Source organism: Pleurodeles waltl, chromosome 2_1 (assembly GCF_031143425.1).
Source record: "Pleurodeles waltl isolate 20211129_DDA chromosome 2_1, aPleWal1.hap1.20221129, whole genome shotgun sequence".
NCBI classification, from domain to species: domain Eukaryota; kingdom Metazoa; phylum Chordata; class Amphibia; order Caudata; family Salamandridae; genus Pleurodeles; species Pleurodeles waltl.
In genome coordinates, this window is record NC_090438.1 from 211,737,585 (window position 1) to 211,753,111 (window position 15,527).

The 15,527-nt window shown below is 43.2% G+C and overlaps 1 protein-coding gene across 3 annotated transcripts in view; it reads right to left on the minus strand.

Annotated features, from left to right (window-relative positions):
- AFF2 (ALF transcription elongation factor 2) overlaps positions 1-15,527 on the minus strand; it is a 928,871-nt gene that overhangs the window by 74,963 nt on the left and 838,381 nt on the right. For all 3 annotated transcript variants that reach the window (XM_069212416.1, XM_069212415.1, XM_069212418.1), the window contains exon 16: positions 3,251-3,387. In XM_069212416.1, coding sequence (XP_069068517.1) covers positions 3,251-3,387 — 137 coding nt within the window. The remainder of the gene's footprint in view (positions 1-3,250; positions 3,388-15,527) is intronic.

Consider the following 15,527-nt stretch of genomic DNA (forward strand, 5'->3'; position numbering starts at 1 on the left):
AAAGGAGAAGCTGGCAGCCTAAGAGGAAGAAATCCAAGCACAGGTCGCCGTGCGGGGAAAAGATCAACACAACTCCAATCTGCGGCTGAAAAATGTACGTTGCGCTGGCTTTGCGGCTGAAAATCTACGCTTGCCTGCAACGAGACCGAAGAATCGATGCACGGAGCTGGAGAACCGATGTGCATCATCGCTGATGGAGGCTGGTGAGATCGCAACCCGGGCTGCATGATTTTCAGATCATCAGCCGGCTGGATTTCCGACGCAAGTATTGCTGAGTGTGTAAAAACAACGCAAGGCCTGCCCGGAGCAGAGAGTACTGACCAGATCGACGCATCGCTCTCCTGCGGAGAGAAGAAACGACGCGCCGCGACCTGACGAAAGGAGAAATGACATAAGCTCTCGCTCTTGAGTGAAATCGACGCATCGCAAGCCCTCTTCGATGCACACTCGCCCATGCGGGGTTATTTTTGATTCATCCAAGGTACACTTTCATGCTAACAGTGTTAGTGTGTGTTTAAAACTACATGAAGACTCTCTTTGCTTTTTAATTGATAACTTGACTTGTGTATTGTGTATTTTTGTAGTTTTGGTCTTGTTTTGTTTAGATAAATATTTTCTATTTTTCTAAACCTGTGTTGTGTCATTTTGTAGTGTTTTCATTAAGTTACTGTGTGTGTTGGTACAAATACTTTACACCTAGAACTCTGAAGTTAAGCCTACTGCTCCTGCCAAGCTACCAAGGGGGTAAGCAGGGGTTAGCTGAAGGTGATTCTCTTTTACCCTGACTAGAGTGAGGGTCCTTGCTTGAACAGGGGGTAACCTGACTGCCAACCAAAGACCCTATTTCTAAAAAACCACATACTTGTTTTCCCTTTAAATGGTGCTGGCAAGCAGTGAGTGGCTTGCAATCAGTTTAATGCTGACAAACCTGCCTCTGTTTTCAAGATCAAGGATTACAAGCAGAAATAACACCACCTTGGGAGTGGTTATGACTTTAGGCCTGGTATCATTAGCCCTGTTGGCATCATTTAGCCAGATGTCACAACAACATATGTTTCTCTTGCCACTCACACTGAAATTGTACATTTGTATCACTACATGGTGTTGCAGTTCTCTTGGAGAGAGTCTTTATCTTTCCAGCCAATCAGAGGGTTGGCACAGTAGGGCTAAATCTATGGGCCTTATTATGAGTTTGCTGTTCTTGTGACTGCCAAACTCAAACTGGTGGTTGGACCGCCACACTCCTGGTTGTTTGGCTGCCAGATTACAGCCTTGGTGGCCAGACCTCCAGGGGACTGCCACCACCACTAAGATCGAAGATCCCAATGGGTTGGTGGCGGTCGAAGTAGTGGTCAGCCGCTGCGGTGCTGAGTTCATCTCAGCCGTGCTGATCACAACTTCCCTTTCCATCAGCCTTTTTATGGCAGGCTCCCCGCCATGAAAAGGCTGACAGAAAGGCAGTGGTGTGGGCCGCAAGGGGGCCTCTGCACTGCCCACGACCGTATTGTGGACATTGCACGGCCCCTCTGCCCAGCACCCTCGGAATGTGCACTGCCTGCTATGGCAGACAGTGAGCACACTCTGTGTGACAGCATTGCCCTAAGGAGCCAAGGCCAATGCCGCTGCACTATTTCCACCAGGCTGACCGGAGGAAACCACCTAATAGAGACGCTTCCATGAGTCAGCCCGGTGGAAACACTGTAATAGGGCCGGGGGGAGACCTCCAGCTTCACAGCGGTCTCCTCCTACAGGTCTGCCGGATCGACAGTCGACCCACCAAAAACAGAAGAGGCCCTATGTGTTGTATCAGAAAATATAAACCTGGCCTTAAGAATTCTGTATAGCCCTCCTGTGCTCTCCTCACAACATTCAAAGTCATTACTCTTTCGGTAGCATTCATACAGAGGAGGTGTGTGCCAAGACTATGTTTTGAGGCAAAAACAATTGCCTTCCTGTCAATCTAAGGTTAAAATGGATGATGTTTCCTTTTCCACTTTTCAGAACCACCACGCCAGTTTCCTTCTATGACAACAGGTTACATCCTACTCTCACAGCATTTCTCCGTAACAAGCCAATGTTCCCTTAAATTGAGGTGCCTGGTCTAAATTGCCATACAGGCTGAATGGGGTGGGCCCTCAGTCTTTGTTTGCTGGAAGAAATATGGCACACCCCCAAAGTATCCTGAACAGTGTACATTGTTGTTCTCACAGCAGCAATGGTAACTACTACCCTAGCCATTTTTCAAATGGACAGATTTTAAAATCCTCTTCGATTTACCCTGACAGATCTTCGGAAGCAAATTTCATTGATCAAAATTTGATGGTCTCTGGTGCGCCCTTCGCCCACAGGCTGCATATCCTACCATTTGCTGTAATGCAACATGTAAGCTCTAGATCTATTGTTTCTTCTTCATTTGCATGATAGTATATTTGTATGAGAAGATTCGTGATCCGAAGCAAACCCCATCTGATATGCATTATGCACAGAAGATACTTAAATCGGAGATAAACTAAGTCTCGCTCTGTGGGTCTGCCAAAAGCTTGTAACTAAATTATTCTCTGTTTACGTCCAGCCTTTTAGCCTGGAACACTGTGCACATGGGCAAAAACAAATAAACTGGCAACGTTGGTGTATTTTGCAAAGACATCATTACCAGTTGCTGCTATTATTTTAGGAAGGAGACCAGGTAGAATGCATGTCCATGGTGACGAATGGTCAGGGATACGAACAGACAAACTGAGACATAAAATCTGCATATAATCTATTTTAGTTTTTTGTACGTGGGTGTTCATTAGTAACATTCTCTTAGGAAGACCTATTTCATCATACATTGTTTTTCCTAATGAAGAGATGTAAGGAACTTAATTTATGATCTGTAGTTGAATCATGCAAAACATCTCCGTTATTAATGAATAATATACTAAACTAATTGTTAGGGGAGAGACTGTGTGTTCCAAAGGCACCCTAGTGCAAAATGAAAAAAAAATACTCAAACCTACAATATTATAAATTAAGTTTATCTATATTGCACAATAATATTTACATTCGAAAATCGATAGGGGATAATTCATAGATAAACGCAGTGTCCATCAATGTAACATTTTCCACGGCATTAATGAAAAGACAAGAACTCATTGTAAGAAGGATGCCTGAGACAAATCATTATGCTTAAACGATTTTCTTCCAACAAAGCGGGTTTTAATTATGAATAAAATTAGATGTGTGGCAGGATCACATAAAGAGCATTAACCTGATGAGCTCTACGGTCTCCGAGTACATGGTGTACGGAGATTTTGCCTCTAATGGATCTCGCTCCATAGCGTTGGCGCACTCGATGAACGAAAGGGCAGCATCAGCATAATTCACAGCTTTGCCAAACTTCTCCATCTGAAACACACAAAGTAAGCCTTGAAAAGAATGAACCGCGGTGATAATCCAGGAACATACCATGTGCACCTTACAGAATGAAATGCAAATGTCAGGTGTATTTGGGTAGATAACTTTCTTACTCATCCCTACGGGATAATACCTATTTAACAATATCTTCTCGCTCTTTCAGATAACACACAAGATACAATATGTAAAAAGCAAATCTGATTGGGCGTAATTGTTTCAGTGCAAAAGTGTATCACGTTAGATTATCACACGTGCCTGGAAGGACTGTAAACTTTTATTTGATCACGAAGTAGAACACAAACTGACATGTTAAATGCGAGAGCACAGGTTGCAGAGATCTTTCAGTTTTCTCTGATACACTTTTCTCGCCTAACCCTCTCAATTGTTTCCAATATCACTGTCTTTGACACAGCATTTTATTTCAAACATCTATATTTCCTTCGTTACTCAGTTTTCTCAACCAGCAAAGCATCTGCAAAGACGTTTATCAAGCGTCCTTAATAATTTTAAACAAAGCAAACTTTATACATACTCCGGCGGTAGTTTTAGCCTATTTTATTGTCTCTCCTTAAATTGTATTGCACTGTTTCTGAAGTCCTAATCCTAATAGCAGGGGATTTGATACCCACAAAACTAAGTAATACGGCAGGCATCTCCTTTCCTTAAATAAATGTGCTTACAGCTGTTCAGTTCTAGGGCCCGTATTTATACTTTTTGACGCTAAACTGCGCTAACGCAGTTTAGCGTCAAAAAATTTTGCGCCGGCTAACGCCATTCTGAAGCACCATGCGGGCGCCGTATTTATTGAATGGCGTTAGCCGGCGCAAGCAGACCGGCGCTGCCTGGTGTGCGTGGAAAAAAACCACGTACACCAGGCAGCGCCGGCGTTGGGAAAAATGGCGCTAGGGCGTCTTAAAAATGGTGCAAGTCAGGTTGACGCAAAAAATCGCCTCCACCCGATTTGCGCCATTTTTTAACGACGCCCAGACGCCATTTACATGACTCCTGTCTTAGTAAAGACAGGAGTCATGCCCCCTTGCCCAATGGCCATGCCCAGGGGACTTATGTCCCCTGGGCATGGTCATTGGGCATTGAGGCATGTAGGGGGGCACAAATCAGGCCCCCCTATGCCAAAAAAAAAAAATATAATAATAATAATTATACTTACCTGAACTTACCTGAATGTCCCTGGGGTGGGTCCCTCCATCCTTGGGTGTCCTCCTGGGGTGGGCAAGGGTGGCAGGGGGGGTCCCTGGGGGCATGGGAGGGCAGCTGTGGGCTCATTTTGAGCCCACAGGTCCCTTAACGCCTGCCCTGACCCAGGCGCTAAAATCCGGCGCAAATGCGGGGGGTTTTGCCCCGCCCACTCCCGGGCGTCATTTTTGCCCGGGAGTATAAATACGATGCATTTGCGGCGCAGTCATTTTTTTAGACGGGAACGCCTACCTTGCACCTCATTAACGCAAGGAAGGCGTTCACGCAAAAAAATGACGCTCTTTCCTCATACTTTGGCGCTATACGCGTCTAACGCCAAAGTATAAACATGGCGTTAGTTTTGCGCCGAATTTGCGTCGAAAAAAACGACGCTAATTCGGCGCAAAAGGAGTATAAATATGCCCCTAGGTTTTTGCCATCAAAATAGACACATAACAACAACCACCAGGATACTGAAAACAATATTTGAAATTCTAAATAATGCAGTGTTTAAAATACCAAAGTAAAAAAAACAAAAACAAATGCAGTTTGGCAAGAACGGATTGTATCGTTGTTTAACAGAAGGTAAACGCGCTTTTAAATGCAACATTGAAAAAAGGGAGGTGCTTTGCATATGAATTTTCCATAGATGGGATATACAGGCTTCAAAACGCAAGCAAATTCGGAAATGGTATGTTAGTCCATCGACCACATCTACAATTGCAACAAACATAGTTAAAAGAGTTTATGGCATGAAAGATGCACTGCAAAAAAATCTAGTTACAGTCAAGTAACGAAACGGATGCTTCCGTGTGTGAATTCTGATTTCCCTTTCTCCTCCACTGTGCATTTGCCTCTCTGCTTTTCCATTAACACATTGTAAATACCCAGTAGGCATTTCTCTAAAAGACATATGGCATTAGCCAAGTGTTAATAGGAGACCTGAAAGAGAATCACACCCTTGGCATAGCATAAATAAAAAAACACAAGAAAAATATAAATGGAGAAATGCTGAAAGAAGGGCGTTTTTATTTCTTTGTATTCATTAACTCAAACCATTCACACTTGTAAAAATATACTTTTTTCTGCCGTATTTTTGTGCTTAGAAAAATCGTAAACAATATTAAAAATCAGTATACAAGTACAAGTGCCAACATATCAATAAATGCAAAAAAATGTATTTAATACTACTACTACTACTACTACTATTAATAATAATAATAAAGATAGTAATAATTTCTGACAACATAAAAACATTAATGATGTTACATAGAAGAGCATGGTCTTATCTTAAAATAAAAATAGACAACTGCTATTCCTTCTCCCGAGCATTTAGAATATGCTTTTTCTGTAGCGAATATTGAAATAATATTAAAACACCAAAAATAGTAAATTATTTCTACTCATGGTGATGATGTACTTTTTGGATGTCTTCTAAACTGTAACATGCTAATTAAGTTAGATCGACAGTTTGGAGGGAGATGTGTTAAAACAGCTTTGTAAGAGGACATACTTGTGCCTAATTAAGCGTGGTACCTAAGCCATGACTGGTTAGAATTTCGACACAGATTCCAAGTGCTTGGAAAATAAATAATCTTTTGCTTCACAAAGGAGGTGAGATATACTTTACCAGAGCAGACCATCTTGCTCCAAATATGCATGTGTTGAAGGTGGTAGAAAACTATATAATATGCAATAGGTCATATGGCAATAATATTGCATCCACTGCATCAACCTACCATAATATTGTTAGAGTGGTCGGATACACAACAACAATCACCAGGCTATTCCTAATTCTACCTATGGAAGGAAGTCATGAATGGATTTTAGAATAGGCGGTGCAATATTATTCTAGGTTGGTATTGACTTGATAAAGTGTCATAGAACCATATTGAAACGTTTGATTGGTTCAAGGCATCGCTCATAAACACAATCTAATTACAGGGGGCTGAATGTAGATGTTTCCTTTTGATAATGACAAACAATGCAGAATTTTGCCTATTCAGTTCTGCCTCTTCTACAGTCCAGGTCAGAAAAGACTTAGGGCCAGATGTAGGTAGGCTTTTGCACCTCGCAAACGGCGAAAAACGCTGTTTGCGAGGTGCAAAAGCCCTCAAGCGATGCAGAAACACATTTTGCGAGTCGGAACCGACTCACAAAATGTGTTTCCGACTCGCAAATAGGAAGGGGTGTTCCCTTCCTATTTGCGACTCGCACCGCGATTTAAGTTGATTTGTGACCGCGAAAGCGGCCGCAAATCAACTCGCAGTTACCATCCACTTTAAGTGGATGGTAACTCATTCGCAAAGGGGAAGGGGTCCCCACGGGACCCCTTCCCCTTTGTGAATGCTCACAAATTTTTTTTGAAAAAAACAAAAGGTTTCGGTATTTTTTTCTATTTGCAGCTCGTTTTCCTTTAAGGAAAACGGGCTGCAAAGAGAAAAAAAAAAACTGCTTTATTTAAAAGCAGTCACGGAGATGGTGGTCTGCTGTCTCCAGCAGGCCACCATCCCCGTGAGTGCCTAGACTCGCTATGGGGTCGCAAACTGCGACCCACCTCATAAATATTTATGAGGTGGGTCTTTGCGACCCCATAGCGAGTTGCAGAAGGTGTCTGAGACACCTTTCTGCATTCCAAATTGCGACTTGCAATTTGCGAGTCGCAGGGACTCGCAAATTGCAAATCGCAATTTGGAATCTTTCTACATCTGGCCCTCGCTCCTATGATAATACAGTTTCTTGTGCCTGTGCTTGATTCCCACTTAGAACGCTTTATTGTAAATATGATTAAAATCACACTTTATATGAAAGATCATGCAGCATATGGACGCACAAAATTTAAATCTGAGGTCTCGCCACATATTATTGCCCACCTGCATTGATGAGGTGGACACTATCTTTTCACTGTAACAATAACTGTGATTTAGCTGTAGAAATTAATTTTTCACTCCAATGCTACATTTCCTGTCACTTCCACCTTAAACTCGCAACACTGTGCACTTTTCCAGTTTATACTACACTCAATAAGCATGCATTTACGGCACTTTGTAATGTATTATTACACAGTAGAAGTTAACCTTATAAATAATTCATTGCATTTTATAAACAATTGCAGTTTTTTGTGAATTTGAATAGTTTTCATGAACTGTTGTCATTTTATTGAAATTCTATTCTTTTTTTAGTTTTAATAAAATACGTTTTCAATCTGCATTCACATACCTGCGTAGCTTTAATTATTATCTAATTAACCAAACCTACGCTTTCGTCCACTGTGTGAGAATATCCATCAATTTAAAAGAATTTCCCATTGTTTTGGTATTTAGAATTTAGTATTTCTAATATCTATTGCAGACTATGCCCATTGTATGTTTTGTATCCCGTCTGTACAGCTCCTACTGGCATAAGTATATGCATGCTAATGTCATCTGACACTGGTATGGAACCTTTACTCTGTCGTAATAGTGATAAGTAACCAAAGCAAGTCAGCAATGCTAATATGTGACAGCTTGCCATTTTGAGGGTAAATTACACAAGTCAGTTTAGAAAATTCTTGAAGCCCCGCAGCATATTAAAATAGATTTCAGATATGGTAAAACAAAACAGTACCAAAGTGACAGACTAAGGTAATCTGGCCAGAATCAATCAAATTTGTAATTGTATGTGAGTTCCTGGGTTTATTTTTTAGACTTCTGAAATATGGAATATTTTGTATATAATTAATATGTAGTGAGTTAATGAAATTCATGGTTGCAGCCGAGATCTTTCAATAGCGTCACACATTCTTGATGGAGAGCTAAGTTTCACTCGCACCTCTTACTGGCCTTACTGAAGGCATAAATCAGAATCAAGCTTCACGACGAACACAACGTCCAGCATCAAAGCAACTGAAAAATTAAATAGTGAAGCAAACAGGGGTGCAGTAAATGGCAGAATTTTAATTCTCACTGAAGGATACTCTTTTATTTGTATATGTTACAAGTTGGCTTTCTTTTTGGCAGAGTATGCACCCTATCCAAGCAGGAACCACAATCCCAGTCAGGGTGAGTCAGATACACACCCTAAATTAACCTGTGCTCACCCTCTGGGAGCTTGGTACAGAGCAGGCAGGCTTAATTTAAGTGGCAATATGTAAAGTATTTGAGCAACACTTCAAGCAGTAATACAGTGAAAACACCACAAAACGATACCACACCTAGTTAGAAAAATGGAGCTTAATTTAATAAAAATAAGCAAGACCAAAACAACAAAAATCCAATAAGTAGAAGTCAAGATATTAATTTTTAAAAGTAAAAGTAGCGCTTAGAAGTAATAAGCACCTATGGGCTTATGTGGTCGTGCTGCACCAGGGCAAAGTCAAGAGTTCAGACTGACCTTGATGGAGCATGGGCCAGATACAGGGACCACACAAGGCCAGCTGAACAAAATTACCTTGATAATGGTTGCAACAGCGAGATGCAGGTTGCAGCTGAGTTATGCGTTTGTGTCGATACCGCAGTCGAGGTGATGCATTGATTTGCTCCACACAGCGATGCATGGGTTCTGAAGATGAAGTGCCGGTTTGGAGAAGTGACAGTTCCAAGGCTGATGCGCCGGGTTTCTCAACGCAGTTGTAGGGATGTATCGATCATCTCCTTGCAGTGGCAATGTGCTGGTTCTGAGTGTGATGCACTGGTCCTGTTCCCACAACAGTGGTAATGTGTTGATTCTGCTCTTGCAGCAGAGGATGCATCAGTTCTGCTGGCGCAAGCACCTAGCTCCACTTCCAATGGGCCAAACACAGGAGCAGGGTGGAAGATTTTGATGTCCCTGAGTCTTGCAACAAGAGGCTAGTCAGCTAGTCCTTGGAGTCAACCTTGGTTTAATGATGGAGGTCCAGTCGTTAGCTGGTCACTGAGAGCAGCTGGCAGCAGGACAGCACAGAAAGGCAGTAGTCTTCCAGCGCAACAGTCCGAAAGAGTGGCAGTCCCTAAGCACAACAGCTGTTCTTCCTTGCAGAGTGGACTTGTGTCTAGAAGTGTACTGAGCAGGTAGGGTCAGAAGTCCAGCACTTATACCCAGTTGTGCCTTTAAGGTGGGGGTGACTTTAAAGAAGGGACTTTGAAGTGCACAGAGGTCCTTTCTTCTTGCCCTGGCTCCAGATTCACTACAGGGGGTATGTAGACCTTTGTGTGGGGAGAGGGCACAGTCTATTTAGGTGCAAGGATGGCCCATCAGGATGTTGATGGACGATCAGTCACACATAAACTCCCTTTTTATGTGGATGCCTAAACAGAATTCTTAAAATCGAGCTGTCACCCATCCCAGTCTTGTATTGGAGACAGACTGCAGGCACACACGGCTAAGAGCAGGTAAATGCCAACTTTCTAAAAGTGGCATTTTCGAAATTGCAACCATAAATCCGAACTTACCCTTAAAGAGGATTTATCATACCATAGAACCTAAACATGATAGGTTATCCTCATTTCAGTCAGATATTACAGCTGATTAAATATGATAGGGAATCCCTAATGTTATCCTGTGAGAGGGGTGGGCCTCAATGTAGTGAAAAACTAATTTGGGAGTAACTTAAAAGCACATGTTCTACTTTTTAATTATATATCACCCTACCCTATGGGATACCTAAGGCCTACCTTAGGGGGCTACCTGGGGCCTACCTTAGGGGTGACTTATATGTAATAAAAGGGAAGCTTAAGGTTTGGCAAATGATTTTAAATACCAAGTTCACATGGCAGGGTAATACTGCATTCAGACTGCAATGACAGGCCTGGGGCAAGTTTTAAGGTGCCACATAAGTGGGTGGCACAAGCAGTGCTGTAGGCTCATTAGTAGCATTTAATTTACAGGCCTTTGGCACATGTAGTGCACTTTACTAGGGACATATGAGTATATTAATCATGCCAATGGGGGATAAGGCACTATTACCATGTTTTAAGGAGTGAGCACATGCATTTTAGCACTGGTTAGCAGTGGTAAAGTGCCCAGAGTTCTAAAGTCAACAGAAACAAATTCCTCATAAAGGGGAGGAAGAAGGTGAAATGTTTGGTGGTGAACCTGCGGAAAGGGCCCAGTCCAACACAAGTCCCTCCAGCCTAGAGTGGGGGAGACTAATCAATACCTTAATGGGCTTCCATGCTTAGGCGATAAGACAAGGACAATGGCCTTCTAGTGCAGGGGCACTTGGCAGTTCTACACCTCTCGGAAATCAGTTAGACCCCTCTGTCTAAGCTCTCCGGATGTACTGGACTGACCCATGAGTAACCCTTCTCCTCACCTGTGGACCTCATCTGTGCAGCACCTAACCTTAATTTGCTCACAGATGCCAACAAAGTGATGTGGCCCATTCCACCCCTTGAATCAGACATCTGTTCCCAACCCAAAGGAAAACTTTGTCCATAAGGACAGCAACCAACAGAGGACACTGACAGCTGCCATTATCAAGAGCCAGGCCCCAGTCCATCCAGGGGGTTCTGACCTATGTGGTTTCTCAGAGAGGGGTGCAGTAGCCCCAGGTGCCCTGCAACCTTTCTCCATTCTACCTCCAACCAGTCCAGGGATGGTATCCTGATACTGGCCAATCAACCCAAGACCTTTATTCTGATGCTGACAAGGGGACAGGGTGAGTCCTCCCTTACACTGCCCCTCTATCTGGGCTCCTGTACCCTCCCTTTTGGGAGTGGTACTCACAGAAAAAAACGGAACTGCCCGAACACCCTGGGTGGTTGCCCCTCTCAGTTCTCCTGCCACCAGGCGGCACTCATTCCCGAGAATGCAGTCTATGGGCATATGGGGACTAACTATGACCCTCCTCTGGGTAACCTCCCCACCCCACTTCAAAGATACCAGGGTCATAGGGCAGAAAAAGTCCTCCCCATGGGCTGGGGCACCCTACATATCTGGCTGTTATACTGCTCTAGGGAAACTGGCCTCTCCACTCTCATGGTGTGGTTAGCCTTGGTGTCCCTCACAGCAGTGACTGACTCTAGAGCATGCTCCTTCTCAGATTTTGCAGGCTTTTGCTACTTGTCTAGTTTTGCAAGGTCCGACTTAAGCTTCCTGTCCTCCATCCTGTTCACCAGCTCCTCTGGGGACAGGTTCCTAAATGGGGATACCAAAACCCGCATTTTTCACACCAGAGGGGACTGCCAACCCCAGCATCCATAATGAAGCCCAGGAGGAGGAGCTGCACTCACAAAAGCTCTCTTAAGAGTGTCAAGGCACATGCTCAGGTAAGAGGCCAGGCTGGGCTACCTCTCTTGGCTCAGTAAGCAGAAGTGGAGACTTTGATAAAGTAATTCTCTTTTGTGCATCTACTGTATAGTTATGTGTGTTGCCCTTGTCTCACGTAGTACAATGGGGAAAAGGAAGGCCCTTGAGACTCCCCATGGGGTGTCCTTGACTAAGAAACCATATAAGCAGCCATCAGATGACTATAGATTGATAGAAATTGATGAGCTCTTAGATAAAGTGGAGTCTATTTTCAACCCCCCCTCCGTCCCACTTAAGACCAAAGCAAAACGAAAATCACTGGCAAAAATATTTGAGAAAAAAACTGTCAGTGCATGGACATCACAAGAGACCAGGCTAAGTGCTCTCAACCAGCTATCAATGGCTATGTTCAAGACAGCCACTATGGGTCGAAGTAATATTGGACACTGTTCTCACAGTGGACTCCTGTGACATCATGGTACATTGCGAAAATTGATTTGCAATACTAGCAAACAGGATCCTCCCCTGGCTCATGACCATCCAGCACAAAGAGAGTCAGCAATTCGAGATGTTCTCAAGGTAGTGAGCACATTAAAGTTGGATCTGAAGCACGTTAGAGAACAAGTGAAGTTACTAACAAGCCAGGTCTTTTCAATTATCCCTCTCTTGCAGCAGCTGTCTCCACTTAATATTCAGGCCAACAATCGTGTACATATTGGAAACATTGGAGACATGACTGGTCCTATAAACTGTCACATCACTACTTCAGAGGGAAATAACTCCCTGCCCTCATGGCGACATGATCCATCTTTCCAAAATAGGATTTAAGTTGAAGCTAATTTGAGGCTGTCTAGGCCCAGCCCAATGTTTAATCTGCTTGTTCCTTGTAAAGGATTGTATTTGCCAGAAGGGAGGGTCTGCCGTTCTTATGAGGATCCAAAGAATCCAGCATTCCAGTTAGTCTCCTCTTGCGCTCCTCTTGCCCAGAGTCCTAAAGCCAGCAACAATGAACCCCACAAAATAGGAAGGAGGAAGGCAAAACGTTTAATACAGGCAATAAGGCAATACAGTCCAATAGTATGCTAAACTAGACTTAAACCAAAGAGGGGCAGGAACACTCCTTGTTTGCTACAAGATCTACTGCCTGCACTGTAAGCATAGAGAAATGTATTATTCTCTCTGCCTTGAATCTCTGTATCGAGGATGTTGTTCTGAAATTATAGGAGCCTGTATCCTGACTTGGCCACCAAGGATTTGTGGACCTCTGTGTTCGAGAAGTGGAACATATTCACTTACAGCTTTTTCAAACATGATAATCAAAAGACAGCTTCAACAACATATATGATCTTGGAGGAAGCCATCCATTTCTAGAACCTCCAGGTTGGGTCTGCTGGACATATTTATTTCTCTTTAAGTCTCTTTAAGTGTAACCCAAATCGCCTTTACTGGGTCTGTCCAAGTGTTGTGCCTGGCCTTTTTACCTCCCTTATAAGTCACAGGAGTTGTCAAGGTCAAAGGTGCCAGCATTTGTGTGTGTGTCACCCTGTCCTATTCACACTTCTGGTTCCGGAAAGTTCTTCCCTTCCCCTGTCAAGGCTCCAAGAAATCTAGTGTGGCAAAAGACAGGGCAGACCTGGTCTCAGATTTATTTGTGGGAGCAGGAAGCAAAGTTCCTTGGAATGTAAGTGAGGCTGGGTACAGCTCCTCCCACAGCCATCCTGGTAGGATGGCCCACACTGCCTCTACACAAACCCGAACAGTAGAGCCATTCATAGTCATGTGACCCAGGACACAGGTAGAAGGTAAAATTGGTTAAGACAAGAAAATGTCAACTTTCTATAAGCCACATTTTTAGAAATGTGATGTAATATCTGAATTCACCAATAAAGGGTATTTAAATTACATTTTCTCTGAGTACAAACAGTATACCTCTATCTTCTCTCAATCCAAAGTTATCACTTTTTAAATGTATTGAGGTAACCCAGTGCTAGTCAATGGGAGAGATAGGCCTTACAACAGTGAAAAAGGGCTGTTCAATTGTTTTCACTGCCAAGACATGTAACACTTAAGCGCACATGTTCTACTTTTAAAATACAATGCACCCTGCCCTATGAGCCTTTAGAGAGTAGCTTAGGGGTGACTTATATGTTTTAAAAAGGAAATGTTAGGCCTGGAAAAATGCTTATTTTGCCAGGTTGAAATGCCAGTTCAAGTCTAGAATACAGGTTGCAGTGGCACATGTTTAAAAGGCTGCTTTAGTGGGTGGCATGATGTGGGCTGCATGTACACTAGTAGCATTTAACTTACAGGCCCTCGGTGCATATAGTACCATTTATGAGGGATTTACAGGTAAATTTAATGTGCCAATTTTGTGCAAGCCACTTTTAACATGTTGAAGGAGAAAGCACCGCCACTAGTTAGCAATGGTACAGTGCACGGAGTTCTAAAGCCAGCAACAAGTGCATTCAGCCAAACAGAGGCATGAATACAAAACATTAGGGGGAATAATAACACACCAAGGATGTCAGATCTAATACCTATGTATTCTTAAATTCCTAATAGTTGCTAGACATTACACCCTTAATGTGGTCTTCCCCCCAACATTTTACTGACCTCTTCCTCTTCTCTGAGCTTTACCACTGCTAACCAGTGCAAAAGTGTATGTGCTTTCTCCCTTAAACATGGTAACTTATTCATTATTGGCATATTTAGTTTACGTATAAATTCCTAATAAAGTGCACTACATGTGTCCAGGGCCTGGTAATTAAATGCTACTTGTGGGCCTGCAGCACTGATTGTGCCACCCACTGAAGAAGCCCTTTATCATGTCTCAGGCCTCCCATTGCAGAGCATGTATGTGCAGTTTTACACTGTCAAGTTGACCTGGCAAAGTAATCCCTTTGCCAGGTCCACACCTTCCCTCTTGAAACATATGTCACCCCTAAGGTAGGCCCTGGACAACCCAGAGGGCCAGATGCAATGTATTTAAAAGAGAGGACATGCACTTTTAGGTTTTACATGTCCTGGTAGTGAAAAACTCCCAAAGTCATTTTTCACTACAGCAAGGCCTATACTTCCCCATAGGATAACATTGAAATTACCTAAAAAATTTTAAGTATAATTCGCAATCTGGAAGTAATCATCTTTTCAAGTCTGTTGTCTCTAGAACCATAATTTAAAATCACAACTTATTGGGAAGTCTGATGTTAAATTGCAATTCTGAAAATGCGACTTTAAGAAAGTTGCCATTTTCTGACTTTAGCCATTTGGTGCCTGCTGCCTGTCTCTGATCGCTTGTCTGGGGTAGGTGACAGCTGGGCCTTGTGTATTCTCCCTAAATAGCTGCACACAATAGGAGCTTAAATGTGATTTGAAGGGCCATCTTGGAGCTGGTCACAGCCTCACTTACACCTAAATTGTCTGTGTTCTGTCCCCACACAAAGGGCTGCATAACCCCCTGTAGTGAGTCTGGAGCCAGGGTAGTAAGGGCATGGCTTCTGTGCACTTCAAAGGCAGGCCTTTGAAGTCTCTACCATTCCAAAGACCCAGTTGGGTATAAGTATTGGACCTCTAACACCACCAACTCAGTACAGTTCTGGACCTATGAATATTCTGCCAGGAAGAAGGACTGCTGTGCTGCTGAAGGACCACCACTCTGCTGGACTGCTGTCTTTCTGGACTGCTGCCTTGCTGTGCTGTCCTGCTGCCTGTTGTTACCCTGCCTGGGTGAG